This window comes from Myotis daubentonii, chromosome 18 (assembly GCF_963259705.1).
Source record: "Myotis daubentonii chromosome 18, mMyoDau2.1, whole genome shotgun sequence".
Lineage (NCBI taxonomy): Eukaryota > Metazoa > Chordata > Mammalia > Chiroptera > Vespertilionidae > Myotis > Myotis daubentonii.
The window spans coordinates 27610100-27630612 of NC_081857.1; the positions used below are offsets into that span (position 1 = coordinate 27610100).

Consider the following 20513-nt stretch of genomic DNA (forward strand, 5'->3'; position numbering starts at 1 on the left):
CTTTGTTTCCTGTGGGAAGTTGGGCTGCTCTAACATCCTCCATCTTTTACATCAGGGAAGCACCTTTTATTGACTCGAAAGCCCTGGCTAAGGGGGGGACGCTTCTGCTGTTGACGAGGGCAGTGTGCTGGAACATTCCCTCGCTCGGCGTGGAGGTCTGAGTGCTGATGAGCTGGCCTTGCCTCTCGCCTGCATTCTTCTTCCTGCCTGAGACCGACCTGGCTCACTCAGGGATGCATCAGCCCGATGGCGTGGGGACCGGCGCCTGGTCAGCATGTGCGGCCGGCACAGGGGGCCCCGGTTCCCAGGCTTCTCTGCCCGCCCGCAGGTTTCTGCTGGACAGACTCAGCTGCTTGTCGGAGGAGCTGATCGCCTCACGGCTGGTGCCTCTGCTGCTGAATCAGCTGGTGTTTGCGGAGCCAGTGGCTGTGAAGAGTTTCCTCCCTCATCTGCTTGGCCCAAAAAAAGGTGAATTTTTTTCCACACCGTTATTGGTCATTGAGGAATGTGGGGATTATTAGTCCGTACTTGAGCAGCGAGATTACCGCACGGTGTCGTTAATGTTGCTTCTAGGCGTGGGGAGCAGGATTGGTCCCTGATCACTGACTCAGACCTGGGTCCCCGAGCCCACAGCATAGACATGGCGTCTCCTGGAGAGTCAGACCCTGTGGTCAGCAGGATATCGCACACATGTGCACACACATGCACACAGGACTAGCATATGAAAAGCACGTCTTCAGGGACTTACGCATTTGCAGTGACTTCCCCAGAGCAAAGATGGAAAAGCACTGAGATCACTTTACTTCTTGGGGCTCCAGGTTTTTTTCGGAATGTGAAATGAGCCTATTGCTTTGAAACTTTGTAACTTTATCAGCACTGTAGATGGCAACATATCAGAGAGTATAGCTTTAATATGACTAGAATTTTGAGTTGGGGAGAATCCTGCTTTTAGAATTTATTTTCTTAGTCTAAATCCAAGCAAACAGTGTTGCAGGTACTTAACTAGAGTTTCCTTATATTCTCCTTTGATGTCATTCCCTTAGCCATGAACTGTTCGCTAGAGCGCTTCGATCCCATTATTCAGATCTTAGGTGGGGGTGTACTTCTGAGTCACCTGGGGAGCTTTTTAAGATTTTGTCTGTGCCTGGTCCCCTGGTTCAGGGGTATTAGACATATTTTAAAGGTTCCCACTTCCGCAACCACAACAGCTCTCCAGCACCAAGTCTGGTGGTTTCAACACCTTCAGCAGATAGGATTGCAGCAACAATATCAATCTAATGTAGCATATAAAATTCCTCACTGAGTAAGCATAAATGTATAGAGTTATTGATTCCGGATTCTATTAAAAGCTTTCTTTGTAGTACATTAAGAATGACACAGCCCTAGCTGGTTTGGCTCAGTGGATAGAGCGTCGGCCTGAAGGGTCCCAGGTTCGATTCCGGTCAAGGGCATGTACCTCTGTTGCAGGCACATCCCCAGTAGGGGGCATCCAGGAGGCAGCCGATCAATGATTCTCTCTCATCAATGATGTGTCTCTCTCTCTCCATCTCCCTCTTCTTTCCTCTCTGAAATCAATAGAAATATTTTTTTAAAAAGAAAAAAAAATGACACAGTATGTTTAAAACACTTCTGTCAGGTGGAGTGTATTTATAATTCAGCCTTGAGAGGAAATTCGGGTCCACAAAGCTGCCCTTTGGTTTGGGGCCTGAGGATTTAGCGAGTCCCGAGTGTGTCCGGTTCTCGGCCGAGTTTGTGAGTCATGCGTAGCACCCTTCACTGACATGGCCGTTTGTGTTTCATCCGTCCCACCTCTGCTCTGGGCTAGACCATGGGCCCGAAGAGACCCCTCGCCTGCTGTCCCCGGCCCTGTTCCGCTCGCGGGTGGTCCCCGTGCTGCTGCAGCTGTTCGAGGTGCACGAGGAGCACGTGCGCACCGTGCTGCTGTCTCACCTGGAGGCCTACGTGGAGCACTTCACCCCGGAGCAGCTGAGGACCGTCATCCTGCCGCAGGTCAGAGGCCGCCGGCGCCCGGGGATCCTGCAGCTGGGAGGCCAGGGCGTGGGCACCGCGGGTGCTGGTCAGCGAGGCTGAGGAAGGGGCTGTGGCTTTCAGAGGAGAGCACAGGAGGCCCTGAGGCAGCAATTAGGTTGAAATTAAAGCTACGTGGTGATCCCATTCGCAAAGGCCAGTCGGTTAAACTAATGGATTTGCTCTGAAGCTGAGAAAAACGATAATTGTTTGCTGATTCTTCGGGGAAGAAGAGCCAGCATCCTTGGTGCAATGCTTTGTGAACACAGACTGTCCATAACGAGTATAAAATAATGATAACTGAGTGGGACGGATGTTGAGATTCAGGGCTTTTCAGCCTCTTGCTCAGCCACCACGGAGCCTCGTTAGGATTTGCCCACTTGAAGGCTCAGGGCTTGTGGGTTTCCTGAGTGATGAACAAGTGACTGGAAATGGTGTGGCTTTTAACGGGAGACTCCTCTCGGCTCTGGAGGCAGAAGTGCGAACAGGTGTGGGCAGACCCGAGCTTGAAGGCTCCGGGTTCCAGTCCTTCCTCACTTCTCCCAGCTTCTGTGGCTCCTCGGCCTTTCTTGGTGTTGACTGTGTCACTCCAACCTCTGCTTCCGTTGTCACGTGGCCTTTTTATAAGGACACCAGGCATTAGGTGTCGGGCCCACTCTAACCCAGTATGACTTCATTTTAAGGTCACATTCTGGGTGGACATGAATTTTGGGGTGACACTATTCAACTCAGCCTGCAGTTTTGTTGGTTTCCTTTCCTGTGCAAAAACTTTTATGTATTTTTTCTTTTGTTGCCTGTGCCCAAGGGGACATATCCCAAAAAATATTACCGAGAGCCAAGTCAGAGTTCACTGCCTGTTTTCTTCTAGGGGTTCTATGGTTTCAGGCCTTACATTTAAGTCGTTAATCCATTTTGAGTTTATTCTTGTGTGTGGAGTAAGGTGATCTAGCTTCATTTTTTGTATGTATCTGCCCAGTTTTCCCAGTACCATTTATTGAGAGACTGTCCTTACCTCATTGAATATTCTTGCCTCATTTGTCATAGATTAATTGACCATATAGGCATGGGTTTATTTCTGGGCTGTTTTGTTCCATTGATCTATATGCCTGTTCTTATGCCAGTGCCAGGCTGTGTTGATTACTATGGGCTTGTAGTATCATTTGATATCCAAGAGTGTGATACCTCCAACTTTCTTTCTCATAGGGTCCTTTGTGAATCCATATAAATTCTAGGATTATTTATGCAAGTTCTGTGAAGAGTGCCATTAGTATTTTGATAGGATTGCACTGAATCTGTGGATTACTTTGTTCAGTGTGGAAATTTTAATCTTAATTTTCCTTACCCATGAGCGGTTGTGGTTGTGGACCTTTGAGAGGTTTTATGCTAATTACAGAGGGAAAGGGAGATGGGGGAGCTTAAAGGGGGGAGGATAAATGGTGATGGAAGGAGACTTGACTTGGTGAACACACAATACAATGTACAGATGATATGCACCTGAGACCTATATAATCTTATTAACGTCACCCCAGTAAATTCAATAAACATTAAAAACGTCCACAGCACAGGCCAAAGCCAGTGGCTTATGAGAAACACGCTTATGAGGTTTGGGTCCGTGCAGAAGTTGGGTGGCTGGAGTCTTGCGGAATCAGCAGGGCGAGCCATGAGCCAGGTTGATGGCGACTCAGGCATAGTGCCTGTGCCCGCAGGCTGAGTTGGGGGAGGGCTCAATGCAGGAACAGTGGCACCTGCCAGGACCTGTCTTGGAGAAAGCTGCCTCTCCAGCCCTTGCCCTGAAGTCAGTTGTTTCCCGAGTGTCCCTGGCCCTTTTTGAGTTGCTGTTCCCCTGCTATAACATAGGGTAAGCTGTTGTGAGGGGGGCTGAGCTCTGGTGCCAGCTGAATCGCCTTTCAGGTGTGTTGTTGGTAGAGCTGTTTGGGTGGTGCTTGGTAAGCCAAGCCACCAGGTGTTTGTGCTGGAGCCTCTTGACCATGTGGGCCAAGGTCAGCCTCCACATGTGCCTGGCTTGGGGCCACCTGGTGGGAGCTACAAACTGATCTGCAATTGGTTGATGCTTGTGCAGTGAGAGACTGTGCTGCAAACAGGCCACTGCCACTAGTGCCAGGCCTGGGACCCTTTGGTGAGCACCATGGTTGGAGCTGAGGGCAGACCACCACTTGTGCCAGGCTCATGGCCACTTGGTTGAAGCTGTGTTCCAAGTCAGCACTGGTTGCAGCTGATGCCAGGCTTGGGGTGTCTGATGTGAGCTACCGTGCAAGTTGAGGCCAGTCGCAGCCTGTGTCTAAGGCTTTGGGTAGCGTAGCAGCTGGTGCAGGGCATGCCGAGGCCAGCCCGCTTGTTCGGTTTGTGGACCTAGAGATTTTAGGAAAGTCTGCAGCGTGAACTGACACGGGTCACGTGTGTGGAGGAGCTGCTGGAAGAGGTTTCCCGGGGCCGACTTGGGTGGAGTTTCAGGGCCTCACCAGGGAGGTGAAAGGGGTTAGCAGGCTAATGAGACTCAGGTTTGCCACATGCATAATTATAGGACTTCTGTTCAGCTAGTTGTCAGGTGGTCCTCAAGGGTGGTGGTCTGTAATTTAACTGTAACTTTGATGTGGTTACGGGAGGTGAGCACAGCATTTTCCTGCCCACAGGTGGCCATTACACCTTACGTCGTTTTTAAATCCACTCTGTGCTGGATTGGGAGGGGAAATGTTGGTCCTTAACCACAGACAGTATGCCAGCTACGGCCCCAGAACATGTGTCTAAGAAATGAAATTCATCTGAGCAAACACAGCCTGACTGCAGGCAGTGTGGTTGTCGACACTCACTACCCTGTCTGCTCCTAGGTGTTACTGGGCCTGCGTGATACCAGCAGCTCCATTGTGGCGATCACGCTTCACAGCCTGGCTGTGCTGGTCTCCCTACTTGGACCAGAGGTGGTTGTGGGAGGACAGAGAACCAAGGTCTTCAAACGCACTGCCCCAAGTTTTACAAAAACTACTGACCTTTCCCCAGAAGGTAAGAATGATTTGAAAGCTCTCTTTACTGTGTGAAGTATTGTTAGATTTTTAACATTGTACAAATGATACAGGTGGTTGTATGCAGTCATGACATAGAGAAGTGTAGGGAACAGCTCCTTCTGGGGACAGGAAACCAATTTTAATAGCAGAGTGGGAAGCCTCTCATCCCTTTCTCAAAAGCCACAAAAAGACAAATGTATATTTACACACACAGCTTTTTATTTTTTAAAATATACTAGTATTTTATTGATTTTTTTAAGAGAGGAAAGGAGAGGGATAGAGAATTAGAAACATCGATGAGAGAGAAACGTCAATCAGCTTCCTCCTGCACACCCCCTACTAGGGATCAAGCCTGCAACCAAGATACATGCTCTTGACCAGAATCAAACCTAGGACCTTTCAGTCCACAAGCCGATGCTCTATCCACTGAGCCAAACTGGTCAGGGCTACACACAGTTTTTTTTAATACATTTTTACTTCAGAGAGGAAGGGAGAGGGGATAGAAACATCAATGATGAGAAACAATCACTGATTGGCTGCCTCCTGCATGCCCCCTACTGGGGATTGAGCCTGCAAGCTGGGCATGTGCTTTTGACCGGAAGTGAACCCAGGACTCAAGTCCACAGGCCAATGTTCTACCCACTGAGTCAAACCAGCTAGGGCTTCACACAGTTTTTTTAAACGATGAGAAAATACTGTCCACAGTTGTACAGCTTGTTTTTTGTTGTTTTGTTTGGGTTTTTTCATGTAGCAGTTTATGAGGGACCAGCCTCCAGGTCAGCATAAACTCGAGCTCGTCTTTGTGAAAGCTGCTTTATATTCCATTGAGTGTAATTCACTCAGTGATTTCCCTGTTGATGGCTATTACACCCATTTCTGGCTTTTTAACCCCCTACCCACATATTGCACTAGACAGCCTTAGAAATACAGTGTTACTGCTATAGGATCATGTCCGGGAGTAGACTTACTGAGTCACAGGAATATGTGTTATTTAAAATTTTAGTAGATATTGTCAGTTTCCATAAATGCTTTAGTAGTTAAGTTCTTTTGACTTTGTTGGCCCATTAGGTGAAAAGCTGTTGGTGTTTAGGTACTTCAAGAAGCCGTATTTCCCTATGTTCCCACTGGACGTTACCTGGGAGGTGGCAGTCATTTCTGGTCTTTAGAGGCTGTACAGGGTTGCTTCCTGCTCCTTTATGTGACCCTGCGTAGGAAGGACAGTGACATCGTGAAACTGGCTAATCCAGTCCTCCCTGATAGTTGGTAGATGCAGGGAAAGTTATTAGAAAAGAGCCATCAGATAGACGAGGCTCTAATTTGATGCCAAGATAATTTTAAAGCAATTCCTGCTTCCCAAATCTTTGAGAGCTCAGACGAGACTGGGTCGGGGGGCTCTGAGAGGATGTAGAACTGCCGCCACCTCTACAGCTGTGACGTGCACTCATCAGACTGGGTGAGGTCTGTGCTGCCAAACAGCAAGTGAGAGGTTGGCAGAGGAAGTAGCCAAAATTGTGTTTGAATCCTTTTGAGCAATGCCAACTCTTGAGTATGAACTTTCTGGTTTTACAGGCTGTAGCTTTTCTAACTAGGTGTCATCCTAAGGGTTCTCTCTAGTCCAACTCCACCAGGTGGACACTCAGCCTGTCCTCACACACCCCTAGGACAGGCAACCAGTCCAATACTAGGGGTACATTTCTCCCTGCACTTTATCTTTTGTTTGTGTTAAAATACCCGTTTCCCTTAACTGTTGCTCACCTACCATGTGTGCTAGAGCAAGACAGTTTACCGTCCCTCTCACTGTTTGGAGTTTCTGTTTATCTTCAGATTCTCCCAGGCATGTGGCCTGCAGCCAGCACAGGCAGACCTCCCCCGGCTTGGAGAATCCCTCCAGGGTATTCCCTAAAGGGTTCTTTCCTGACGACAGGCCCATCGGCAGCAAGAAGCACAAACAGCAAGATTCCTACACCACTCTTCCCCCGACAGGTAGAAATAGTAAGTTTATACAGCTTTTCCATTGCTCGGGTGAACGTTTTCTTGAGTAATAAGTTTAAATTCTGAAAATTAAGGGCACTTTGGGAACATTTGAGACTGATTACAAGAGAAGTCAGCTCGGGGCCACCTTGCCTCTCTAGGCCACAGGGTGACAAACTACCTTTGCTTACGGCTGGCAGAGGGGCAGGTCAACACTGCTTGAATCTGTTACTGCAGACGCTTTCTTTACTTTGGACTTTTGAGCCTCAGTGTAGCATTTTCCAAATTGTATCAGAGCAATAGCTCTGGGAGATGACAAGTTTGCGCGAGAAAGGTGTGGCTCAGGAAGCCCGGGACAGGCTGTAGTCGCTGCACAGGATTCTCCATGCCGAGCACAAAGGCAACTGTTCAAGGGAAGGTACGTTGACTGAGGCAGACTTACTTGGCCACACACACAGTTTCAGGGTGCACATAACTGACATGCAAGGGTAACATCGGCTGTCTTCACACTAACATGTTTGTTTATAGACAACTGTGCCCACAGCATTTATGTTTATTTAGTAAAAGAAACTCTAATTGTTGCTTTTTTGGTTTAGTGTGCAAGGATATTTCTAAAAACTTACACTGTACATTTCCCTAAATATATTCTTGATTTTAACCAACATTTAGGAGAATAATTCTTGCACATGTCCCACAGGTGATCGATTTTCTCAGCCCAGGACATTTCCCATGAATGGACTTTCAGACGCGAAAGATACCTCAGGAGACAGTGAAAACTTCCTGCCAAGTCCCCAAGTGTCGGAGGAGTGGCCGGACTGGAGCGAGCCGGGGGAGCCTGAAGGGAGAACTGTCAGCACACAGGTGTGGCCTCCAGAGCCTGCCAGGTCCCCGCCCACGGACTTGAAGGTGGTGCTGACGGGGGACGACCTTCAGCACAGCAGCCTCCGCGATGCAGTGAGCCCTGGAGGTGGAAGCTCTGGTGCCTCGGGGGAGCACAAGGCCATTCCCACTTCTCTTCCGCTCACAGAGGAGGCCACGCCTTTGGCATCAAGCCAACCCCAAAAGACCAGTCCCAGCCCAGCCCAGCCCTCAAAAGTATCATCACGAGAACGGCGCCCTAACGTTCCATCAGAACTTGGTTTAGGAGAGGAGTTCACCATCCAAGTGAAGAAGAAGCTGGCGCAGGACCCTGAGTTGGACTGGTTTGCTGACATGATCCCCGAAATTAAGCCTTCAGGTGCTGTTCTCGTTCTACCCGACCTGAGGACAGAAACCGTGATCCCCAACACAGATGGTATCTCACCAGGGATGCAGTTTTCCTCAAAATTCGCTGCAGCAGAAATGACTGAGGTAAGGATTCCCTTGTGGGTACCAGCTGCCTTGTCCCCTCCTAACAGACACCTGTGCCCAGTCAAAGCGGCAAGTAAAGTCACTTCCTGTTACCATCTTTCCTTCCCCAGAAAAATGCAGCAGTGTGGCTAAGTGTTCAGTGGCACTAGTAAATAGTCACCTTTTTACTTGGCAAAGGGAGAAGAGTAAGGTGTCAGCAGGTGGACTTCATTGGATTAGATGGTGCTTAGAAAGCAATTTTACTTATTTGCACAAGGAACTATAAACTGCTGACCTTTCGAATGTGGAGACGCTGTCCCAGCAGCTGCCCTTGGCTTTATGTCGTTGCAGGCGGAGTCTGAAGGCTGGGGAGATGCCGGGGAGCTGAACTGGGGAGACAGCAGCTGGTGACAATGGCTGTGAGTTAAACTCTAGGAAAAAGGATTCCTTTTTTTAAAAAAAAATCAAACTAATACCTCAAAAGCAGGCTCTGCAGACAAGAAAACCCCAAGCATCCTGTTTTTCTCATACCAGGAGCTTTTCCAGTCTGTGCCAAGGAAGCGAGAGACCCTGGGTGTGGCCCTCAGCGGGGGAAGAGCCTGTGCCTCCAAGGCCGGGTCATTCCGGGAAATAAATGCAAGACCTTCCAACTGATTAGCTTAATTTTGTGCCATTTCTTTACCGGTGAGAAGAGTGCACTCTATTATGAAATGCAACACCTGGAAAACATTTTACTATGAAGGACGTAAATGACTTTTAAATCGCTAAGGTTTCCTTCGGCAGCTTATTTATTTGTTTACAGTTATTCCCACATATATGATGTGGACCAAAGTTCTTCATAAGAAATATTCCCCATAATCCTGTTCTCTAAACATCCAATAAAGACTATTTTCACTAGATGCAACTTTACAAAAGTTGTTTTATGTGTTAGAAAATGTATAAACATAATTTACATAAATATTTTCACTTACAAACTACATTGTAGAATGATAGTCATACCCAGTTCTGTCTAGCGATGGTCTGGTCCGGTCCATTCAAGTTTCATCCTGGAGCCCGCGGCGTCTCAGCTCGTCCATCTTTTCCTGGAGCAGCTGCATCTCTGTGGGGAGCCAGTCGGGAGCAGGGGACGTCTGGAGCAGTGACTCGATTGCCTCCAGGGCCCCCGCTGCGGCCTGCAGTGCTGACCTGTACTCTTCCTCCACAGGGGGCTCGTGGCGGGCTCTTTTGGCACAAGGCTGGCAAACGAGAAAAACGTGGTGGGAATGTCCTACCTGTTCTCAAAACTGCTAAGAACTCTGTCGCGGACCAGAGCAAAGCCTATTAGAACAAGTTCTAAAACTAGTCATTGGTTCACAAGAGCAGCAGCACCGTCCCCTGGAAAGACACGCGCAGGTGTTTTTGTCTGTCAGTGACGCCTCCCCTCCAGCACTTCAGTGAGCAGCTCTAGACACACCCAACATGTCCTACCACAACGCCCATTCGATTTATGCTTCCTTTCATGTTTAATGCCAAGTTTATAACTACCGCCCAGGAAAGGGGGGGTTGAGGGCCCCCTTATGCTACTGATAGGATATTTAACTTTACAGACTTCAGGCATAAGGGTCTTGTTTGAAAACAAGTAATTAAAACTTACAAGAAGACTGTTGTTCTTGTGGATTGCAATTCCTAATATACTGTCAGTACTCAAAAAACAACATAAAAAAACATTTTAAATATCCCTAATGGATATTTAATAATAGGCAGGTGTGATTTTGAGGCACTGCCAAAAATTATTAGGCTGATTTAAAGAATGAGGCAGGGTATCTGGTAGATAAACATTCTGGAAGGTAAGTTCTCTGGTTTTCCTCTCTGGGTCACAAACTGGGAAAGAGACAGGTAACAGGTGTGTCGACAGTGTATTTGGTATGATGTTCAAAGCTTACTCTGTAGTCCTGTTTTTAGGTGTTCATAACTTTTTAGGGGGGGGGATTATTTTTTAGAGAGCATCGAGCATAAAACAGAATTTTACATGTCTAGATCTACTTTTTATATGCAACATGAGAACAAGAACCATACTAGTTTGTTTTGCTTACTCATTAAGTACTAAGAGCAGACTTTCTCTTAAAAAAAAACCTGATCCATATTGTAATGCAATAGTCCATACCTGTGAAGATGACCACTTTGCTTCTTCTGACGTAACTGTTGCCAAGGATCCCCAGAAAATCCCTTTTTCCTGTTTCACACGCTCCACTCTAGCAGCTACCGTCTCGTCTGCGAATCCCGTCTGCAGAGATCATGAAAGACCAGGTAAACGGCCCGTGTGATAAAACTGCTCCCGGTGTTAGGTAACCCGTGGTTTAACTATCATTCTCTGATGCTTCACCTAACACGGTCCCCATGAAAGTGACAAAGGATGCACAGATGTGGGAGCCGTAGGATTGAGTCAAACTAAAAAGTCTGTGTCCTGGTCTGTCAGTGCAGAGAACCTAAAAAGTCTGTGTCCTGGTCTGTCAGTGCAGAGAACCGTGCCTCAGTTACATCCGAACCACAGTGGTGCACATTAGCATCTAATCACGGTCACTAACAGTCAGGGTCCTCACTGCTACAGGCAGTGACTCCACGTGTCTGACCTCTGTGATGTGTCACCACTGTGCAAAAGGTGAAGCTAGGGAGATAACCTGTTTAAAAAGTCACCCGATAAAGAACAGTGACACCATTGTTTTGATTCTGTATAAAATAAAATAAATACCTTCTCCAGAAAGGATACCACTTTGTTCTTAGTTTCTTCAGAACTGAGGCACTGGGGGACTATCTCTTCATTACTTGTTCCCTATTAAACATTGATAAGAAATTTTAATATATTTCAGTAAGTTGAAAAGACACATACATGAGTTTTAAGGGCCACCTTACTCAAAAAAGCATTTTAACCCACTGTATGCCATAAGCGTCTGTAAATGCAAGCGGCAGACCTTCCCCACACGCCACAGGCATCTATTAAAAATGTTTGTCCTAAGTGGCAGCCCTGGCCAACTTTAAAATCATTTTTCGTGAGAATTTTCAGCTGAAAATATTCAAGAACATCCGAATTGTAATATATTTATTTTTATAATATTCATTGCAAATTGATTTTTTTTATTAAATTCAAAATATTGTGGCGTGTGGGGATGGTTTGTTTTGGATGCATGGTAGTTAACTGGTTAAGAGAAAACAGTGCAGGGGATACTCAGGAGATGATTAGCTCGTAGTTCTTTCAGGTGCCTTAGAGCAATACCCCATTCTGCAATGTATACAGTGGGAAGGAGCCGTCTACGCCAGATCACCTTCTCCACAGAACCAAGTTAATAGGTCTGTGTTCATCAACCTGACCCCAGGATAGTTTGAGGTGATCTGTATTATCGACCAACCCAAAAACTGCATCGAGGAGACTGCCCGGATTAGCAGACCTGGTTAGAATGCCTGTTGGGTTGTTACTACCCACAGGCCCTTAGGAATCTCACTTCTTGATGCCTCATCTTTAGAAATATCTCCTGCAGCAGAACATTTTACAACTAAGATGCGGAAGCAGCTCATCACTATTCTGGGGTGTCTGAAATGCTTTGCAGGTCACTGCCATAGGTGGGTCTTACCTCTGCAAACTGAGTAAATGCCTCCAAGGCATGTTGTTCTAACAGCCAGTTCCTGTCGGCCAGCAGCAAAGCAAAAATGGAACACAGGTTGGGCACAATTTTGTCCTAAAGAGAGAACCAAGCAGAGTAAATGCAATATGCCTAATGTTGTATTAAAACACATGCTGGTCATGTCACTCCTTTGCTCAAGTTTTCCATTTCGCTCGTATAAATCGGGGTCCTGACCTTGGCCTGCAAGCCCGCCGCCTCTGTTCATGACATTGATGCATCCTCAGTGCACCAGACAGACTCCCAGGTCAGAGCCTCTCTACCTGCCTTTCCCCTGCTCCCTCGGCTTGTCTTAGTGTCACCACTGACTGTACCACCCCACTTAGAGCTGTGCCCCATGTCCACATGGTCTCTTCCCTGCTCTACCCCCCTCCGCCCCCCCCCCAGCACTCACACCATCCCATACACTGCACATGTCACCACTTCTCTGGTCTGCAGTCTCTCAGTGGGGGATTCATTGGGTTCATTATTGAATCCCCAGTGATTAAAACAGTGCCTGATACACATATACAAACTCAGTAATTTGTTTTTCTTAAATGAATATATGAATCAATCTTATCTAATGGTTTTAAATGCCTCTTGTTTGCTGATGAATCCCCAAAATTTCTTCAGGCCTTCACTCCTAGAAATATATTTCTAGAAACATACAAAGTAATTTCTGCTAATAAAAACATCTGTTCTGCCCTGGCCGGTTTGGCTCGGTGGATAGAGCGTCGGCCTGCGGACTGAAGGGTCCCAGGTTCGATTCCGGTCAGGGGCATGTACCTTGGTGCGGGCACATCCCCAGTGCGGGGGTGTGCAGGAGGCAGCTGATCAATGTTTCTCACTCATCGATGTTTCTAACTCTCTATCTCTCTCCCTTCCTCTCTGTAAAAAATCAATAAAATATATCTTTAAAAAAAATCTGTTCTATAGGTCCTGGGCACATTATGGTCCAAATGCAGACGCATTCTTGGAAAACACTAATTCTAGAAAGATTTGGCTACTTTTGCCCACAGAGTTGAAAACAAACTGACAACAGCTATACTTATCTCTTGAAACACAACCTGATGTGATGGAAACAAATGGGGCAGCATCATTTACCGGGGAACAAAGGAGACAGTCCCTTAGAAACTAACCAGGTAAATTTTGGGTTGCAAAGATTTTAATCAACCTGTAATGTCAATTCTGGTTTTGCTCCATTTACATAAAAGGTCCTCATCAGTGAGCTGTCTCCCCTGTGGAGGAGGGAAAAGTCAATTGTCTGGAACTGCTGGGTGGTGACGGCAGCAGCAAGGAAGGTGAGGCTGAGGAGGGCGATCTCCTTCAACAGAAGCGCACTGCCAGGCCCTCACAGGATGGTGCCATAAATACACACCCAAGTGTCAACTACATATACTTCGCAACATATTCAAAACAAACGGGCTCCCTTTCATGGGTATAAAACCAAAAGAGTAACTTCAGTAAGTTACCCAACTTCCTCATTATACACTATGTTTTCTTTACTCAGAAACTTTGTGGGCACAAAGAAAATCTCACACTACACTGACGTGTGTGTGTGTGTGTGTGTGTGTGTGTGTGTGTGTGTGTGTGTGAATATATATTTTTCTGAAAAATAAAATGAGTTCTACTTTGATAGTCACTCTCCATTCATAAAACACATTTCCCCCCCAACTTTCATTGTCATCAATACAGAGAATTGAAGAAATCAAAAGCCTAAAAATCCCTTAGTCATTCATGCCTGCAGCGTTTTTGTAATAACAAGAACAGAATAAAGAGTTTTACCTGGATAGCTGGAGATATGAAAAGTTTTCCTAGAGAAGACACAAAATCAAGAACTGCCAAGCGAACATGGTCTGGAGGCTCTAATTTCAGAAGTGAGGCCTGCAGAGTTACTACCTAAAAGGCAAAGACCAAAGAACAGTTATTTTGCAGAAACCTCCTGACTATGATTTTGATGGGCGTTTGAGAGGGGAAACAAAGCAAAACCCACAACAGCCAAACACTCCACAAACCCTAAACTTCTGAATAAAACAAATTGAGTCAGTTACTCCAGCATTCTTCCTACCAACCACTGTGTAAAAAAAAAAAAAAAAAGTTCCTGAAAAAGTATATTCCAGTGTTCTTCCTTCAAACCTTTAAAAATTATTTTGTATTTTAAATTCTAGTAAGAGAAGTTCTTTATTATTAGCAGGGGATGGTCAGTATTTTTAGGCTTTGCAGCAACATGTGTTCCCTGCTGCATACTTTATTGTATTTTATTTTATAAACCTTCAAGAAAGTAAAATCATCCTTAGCTCTTGTGCTGAAAGCAGGGCAGAATCTAGCCAGGAGATTTGCTAACCCCTGATTTAAGGAACAATGAGAGAAAGTCTTCTGTAAAACGGAAAATGCCTAAATGAACACACATGTTGAAATTTTAGAACTTTAGTTATTTGGATTTTTTTAAGGTAGGCACAATTATATTAAAATTAGCATTTGATTTTTCATAAAATAATAGAACCTTCAGAATCAACAAATTCAACATGTTGCATTCAGTATAATTTGAGTGAAAGATTTTTACCACATTCTCATTATAATTCAGTAATACATTACATATACAGAAATTTTAACACATTTCGTACTGCTCAGGAGTTTTCTCGTGTTTCGTGCGCCATCTGTTAAGGACCGCTCACGCGTGTTCTCGTTTTTCACGCCCATGGAAAAAGAAGCGAATCTAGATACTTATGTAAATTTTGTTTGGTCCCTCTTCATAGAGGAAAATGTTTTACGCAGTACCATACGTTAAAAAAGTACTAGGAACTTCAGTTGTTTAAGTGTTTTTGTAAATAAAAATGTTATAATTATTGAAAAACAACACCTAAAGTGCATTATGATGATTTAAATAACGTGCAGTTTGCCCAAAAACGTGCGGTCCCTGGCGTATGTCTTAGAGATTTCTATGCGGTACGCAATGTGTTAAAATATACCTAATTAGCCCTGGCCTATGTGTCTCAGAGGTTAGCAGCCATGGGCAAACTACAGCCCGCGGGCCGGATCCAGCCCGTTCGGCTGTTCTATCCGGCCCGCGGAGCCAAAAGAGCGGAGGGTTCTCTTGCTCTCCCCTCCGCTCCTTCACCAGCAGCAGTGTTAACATGTATTAGTTCACACAAACACTCCATCCATGCTTTTGTTCCGGCCCTCCGGTCCAGTTTAAGAACCCATTGTGGCCCTCGAGTCAAAAAGTTTGCCCACTCCTGGGTTAGAGCGTCTGCCCACGCACTGAAATGTGCCAGGTTCAATTCCCGGTCAAGGGCACACACCTGGGTTCGCTCCCAGAGTTGGGAGGCAACCAGTCAATGTGTCTCATATCAATGTTTCTCTCTCTCCCTGTCCCCCTCTCCCTCCCTCCCTCCCGCTCTCTCTGAAAAGCAACGGGAAAACATCCTCAGGTGAGGATTAACAAAAAATAAAACATATACCTAATCAGCAAATATTTAAATTTCTCATGTATACAGCCACTCACCAGAGCTTCCCACGTCTACTGCGCCAGGATATTACCTTCCATCACCCAGCCTCCTGAATAACCAGGGACAGTCTTATTTCATAACAGCTTTTCTTTCTGTTTGTTTCTTGTGTGACTAAGCACAAGCCAACTCTTGACTTGGTGGATCATTCTGTCCAGTCTGAACTCATTCCAGAGCCTCTAGACCAGGGGTCCTCAAACTTTTTAAACCGGGCCAGTTCACTGTCCCTCAGACCGTTGGAGGGCCAGACTATAGTTTAAAAAAAAAACTATGAATAAATTCCTATGCACACTGCACGTATCTTATTTTGAAGTAAAAAAACAAAACGGGAACAAATACAATATTTGTATTTGCATGTGGCCCGCGGGCCGTAGTTTGAGGACCCCTGCTCTAGACCACTTCAGATAAGATGAAGCCTTTCCTTCTCTCTCCCCGCACTGGCCTAGAACCTCCCAAATGGGGCATAACTGAGCAACACCCCAGGCTCCCCCAACAGTAACCCCAGTTCTGCCTGTCCCAGACATGCATGCTGGGGTCAGAGAAAACTCAGCATTGTCTTCCTTCAAAACCATCTTATTTCCTCGAAGAAACAGGATTAGCCTTCATCCATGTTGGTTACAGTCCTCGCTCCCAGGGCTGTGAAATGCCTTTGAAAGTGCTAGGAATGCAGGTCCCACACACTGACTCAACCACAGGGATTTTCTGGGCAGTTAACAGCAACAGGAAAGTTCCGCCTCTCCCCGACCAAGGCTGGATTAACAGCCCAACAGACTAACAATCCACCACTAGAAGAAGCAATGAGGAGACATCCCTGGACCAGCAATCTGTGGCTGCTATGTGCAACTCCACAAGAAAGGTAACAAGCAAACTGTGCAAGAAATCATTAAAAAGGAGTTTCTAGAAAGTTATTTTAAGTCACCCCAGTTTAACAACTTCCTCAACAAAGTATCCACTTGCTCACTATTCTTACCTGACTGATCAGCTGAGGATCTAGAGTTTGAATGAAAAATCCCAACAGTGGAAATAAAAGGCTGAGTGTCCGTTGAACATAAGGTTGACCTGTTACCTTAAATAAGAAACAAAATAATCTTGTTGAAAATGTTCAATAACATGTGAATAGCAGCCTTGTAATCAGCATTTACTCTATATCTAGGTTCTTTCTGTTTATCAACTCACTTATGCTTTACAGATCTCTGAGGCAGGTACTCCCCTCAGCTTACTAAGGACGGGGGCAGGTCACACCATCTGCTCACAACCATGTCGCCAGTAAAAAGCAGAGACACGATGCAAACTCAGATCTAATTACTTCCGTCTGCCTCTGTACTTGGATATCCTGAGTCTTAAAATTCCACTCCTCTCTCCATACCTGTCTGTCATGATATTGTAAGCTATGTCACCAGCAGAGAGGTTAAATAACCTGCTGAACTCAAGTTTTAGGTCATACATAGAAGATTTATTCAATTTTAGAAAACAGGTCTTCTATGAATATTTGTTGAGTGATTTGTGAGGACTGGGGGGAAGCACTTGTTTAAGCGAAAATATGCAGATGGGAAATCTGACCACACAAACTTTATGTTGAACCACCTGCAAAACCATGCCTATTATTTCCCACAAGTGCGACTGTTGCTGTCTGCTTTCACAGGCGGGACAGCCAAAGGTCAACATTTATTTCTACTCAGTCAAAGAAATCAAATTTCATATTTAGATTTTTCAAACTGCAATAACGTGCAGGACACATATACTATTTCCAGCCCACTCATCGCTAGGCTTTGTCTTTGCTGGGTCATCCATCTACCTTTAAGCCCAAAAGATATTATTAACCGAGAATCACAAAATAGGCTAAACTAACCCAAGAGAGAAGATAAATAATAGGGTAAGAAATTAAAAAAAAAAAAATTGGGTCCAACTGGTCCTGAAACTGTTAGCTGGACTGTCACCATCTTGACTAGGTTCTGGCTTTACTAATCTAATTCAATCGTACAAGTAAGTTGTAATCACAAGCTTTACCCAGCACCTAAAGAAATGAGATCCCTTTTACTCTACAGGGAAATTTCAATACTATTCTCTTCTGTCGATACATTATTTTTTCTTCAGGGAAATCATCAGTTGTGTTCCTTACCAGATTCGTGTTTAGAAAAGCCCAAAGCTGACTTCCGGCTTCCATAAGTGCAGTTTGTTGTCCAATATCCAGAGCTTCGCTCGCAGAATTATTCACAGCAAGCAAAGCAGACAGCGCCGTGTTCTACGGAGAGACAGGAAAAGGACCTGAGTTTAGACACCAGCCTCACGGAGCTGAGGCCAATTACCTAGAGGTTATGAGTCACTCATAACTCTTCATAAAAATCCATGTGTAATTATATTCCTAAGACCCAAAGCCATCTTTTCAGCTATTTCTTTAATATATTTTAATAAAACTAATTTTCCTTAACATAGAAACATTAGCTTCATTTTTTAAAATAAACCTTTTTCCTTTTAGGTTAAAAACTTAGTAAGAAAATAAAAAGAACATTTTATCTTAAGTTTGATACAAATAGTCAGTATGGCCAAGCTAATTTATAATAGTCATCAATTTAGACCTGGTCAGTGTATTTCAGCTGGCTGGAGCATCGTCCTGTACACTGAAAGGTTGCGGATTCAATCCCCAGTCAGGGAATGCATGGAAAACTGACAGACGTTTCTCTCTCACATCAATGTTTCTCTCTCTCTAAAAGTCAATAAACTATTCTTTTTTAAAAAATGTAAGAAGAAGTAGTACACTATCTAGAATAGGGGTCCTCAAACTTTTTAAACAGGGGGCCAGTTCACTGTCCCTCAGATCGTTGGAGGGACGGACTATAGTTTAAAAAAAAAACTATGAACAAATTCCTATGAACACTGCACATATCTAATTTTGAAGTAAAAAAAACAAAACGGGAACAAATACAATATTTGTATTTGCATGTGGCCTGCGGGTCGTAGTTTGAGGATCCCTGATCTAGAATCACAGACTAAAAACAACCTTTTCTTGATTCACTCTTAATTACATATCCCATCTTAGCCCCCCAACCCTCCCCGCCCCCACCAGGTGTGGGCTTGGTTGGGGTGTGAAGTGAAGGCCATGAGAATGGAACGACAGTAACAATGCCTTTCACCCATTATATGTCAACAACCCCTTAATTTTATGTAACTACCATACTGCTCTTTATTTACAATTTACCCATTTCTTTTTATAAATAAACAGGTTAAGTAACCTGCTGAACTAAAGTTTTTGGTCATACATAAAAGATTTATTCAATTTTAGAAAATAGGTGCTTTTATTTTACCCAATACAAAATATTTTTTGTCTTTACTATAGAAATTAGTTGCCCAATAAATGCAAAACGTGAACCACTTAGCCTACTCCTAACTAGGTATTTAATAGTTCTGCCAAATAAAGGCACATAAATATGTTTATTTCCTTTAGATACATGCAAATGTCATTATGATCATTGTGGTCAAGTGCCATTAAATAGAGCGTATTAGAACATTTACACTCAGAAATGAAATATAAACCCCTCAGAAATCCTGAACTTACCAGTCCCCAACCTTTTGAAGGCCCTGGCCCCGTCCTTGCTTGATTTTCTTCATCTTATCACAAACTGATAATCATACTTACCAGTTATTTTACTGCCTTGCTAAGCTAGAATGTAAGCCCCTGAGAGGAGGAATTCTCGCTCTGCTCCCTGGACACCCAACGCCCAGAACAAGGCTTGGCACACAAGAGCACTCAACAGAGGTGTGAGCAAACGGACGGGCAAATGAGCACGAACTGGAAAACTCAGCTCCACGCACTATACTCCCTTTTTCAAAATTGTAATTATTACTTCTTACAGATGAACTTCTTTTTTATTGCATTATTTTAAGAGGGAGCATTCTAAATAGAAGGTACATAAAGGCTCAGAATAGGTATACATAATAGGGGTTGTATCCTGTCAAACAGAAGGACCTGGAGCTGTGTCAGCAAAAATACTAGATAAAGGAATTTCGTAATGTGTTTCACAATGTTCAGTGTGTCTTGAGCTTCGGACACTCACCCTCCATATAATTTATAATTTACATCATTCAAGACAGGATGTTTCCCAGAGCCTTTCACAGAATGTAGAAATCTGAAAATCTCACAAGTTTCTAACCTGAGGGCCGAGACTGGTCCATCTTATAACAACCCACCCATTCCTAAAACGGTGCTCACCAACCACTACTGAAAAATCAAATCAATCAAACTGATTACTTGCCAGCCACTCGAGTTCCCCCACAGTGCGACTGCCACCAAGCCACCTCCTGCTCTGTGCAGTGCCTGCTCTGACAACCTCATGAGCAGTTTGCTTCCTTAGCTCAGCGGGGAAAGCCTGGAAAGAAATATGTTGCCACAGAGGCAGATTTTCCGCTTCTTTTGGGGCAAATTTCTGGATAAACTCCACCTGAAATAAATTGTTAAAGAAACATGAGTAATTTAATATATTATTTAATATATTTATTTTTAAAGTTTTTAATTAAACAGTGTTATCACAAGGTACCAGATTCAAGGTTAACTGAAATGAACACTTATTATTTTTGTTGTTGCATTTGTCTCCATCAGGAACATTATGAAAATGCACTGAGAATGTTAAAGAATATATTTCCTTAATAGTCAGGTCAGCTATTTTATAAGGCTCCTACCCAGTAAGCCTACTATTTTTTTCAAATATATTTTTATTGATTTCAGAAAGGAAGGGAGAGGAAGAGAAAGATAGAAACATCAATGATGAGAGAATCATTGATCGGCTGCCTCCTGCACTAGGGATGGAGCCTGCAACCTGGGCATTGCCCTTGACCAGAATCGAACTTGGGACCCTTCAGCCCGCAGGCCAACGCTCTACCCACTGAGCCAAACCAGCTAGGACAAGCCTACTATTTTCCTACGAATTCATACTATCATCACCTTATACAGTTAAGTCAGAAGTAATATTCCCAGCACGGCAACAGGAACTTAAAGCAGCAAAGGTCGTAGAGTCAGTTTTCCAGTGGGAACG

General features: G+C 44.6%; 2 protein-coding genes across 11 annotated transcripts in view; one reads left to right on the plus strand and one right to left on the minus strand.

Annotated features, from left to right (window-relative positions):
* SCYL3 (SCY1 like pseudokinase 3) overlaps positions 1 to 12904 on the plus strand; it is a 32213-nt gene extending 19309 nt beyond the window's left edge. For 4 of the 9 annotated variants that reach the window (XM_059674104.1, XM_059674102.1, XM_059674095.1 and 1 more), the window contains 6 exons: positions 329 to 468; positions 1826 to 2010; positions 4875 to 5046; positions 6873 to 7040; positions 7717 to 8369; positions 8700 to 9247. In XM_059674104.1, coding sequence (XP_059530087.1) covers positions 329 to 468; positions 1826 to 2010; positions 4875 to 5046; positions 6873 to 7040; positions 7717 to 8369; positions 8700 to 8759 — 1378 coding nt within the window. In that variant the 3' untranslated portion in view covers positions 8760 to 9247. Of the gene's footprint in view, positions 1 to 328; positions 469 to 1825; positions 2011 to 4874; positions 5047 to 6872; positions 7041 to 7716; positions 8370 to 8699; positions 9248 to 9552; positions 10313 to 11929 lie in introns of those variants that run through there. The other 5 variants (XM_059674099.1, XM_059674098.1, XM_059674097.1 and 2 more) reach the window with 5 other exon arrangements.
* Positions 8807 to 20513, minus strand: part of FIRRM (FIGNL1 interacting regulator of recombination and mitosis) — a 41741-nt gene continuing 30034 nt past the window's right edge. For both annotated transcript variants that reach the window (XM_059674089.1, XM_059674088.1), the window contains 8 exons: positions 19737 to 19922; positions 17606 to 17728; positions 16457 to 16552; positions 13766 to 13879; positions 11954 to 12058; positions 11077 to 11157; positions 10492 to 10611; positions 8807 to 9583 (listed from right to left, as the gene is read on the minus strand). In XM_059674089.1, the coding sequence (XP_059530072.1) occupies positions 9383 to 9583; positions 10492 to 10611; positions 11077 to 11157; positions 11954 to 12058; positions 13766 to 13879; positions 16457 to 16552; positions 17606 to 17728; positions 19737 to 19922 (1026 nt within the window). In that variant the 3' untranslated portion in view covers positions 8807 to 9382. The remainder of the gene's footprint in view (positions 9584 to 10491; positions 10612 to 11076; positions 11158 to 11953; positions 12059 to 13765; positions 13880 to 16456; positions 16553 to 17605; positions 17729 to 19736; positions 19923 to 20513) is intronic.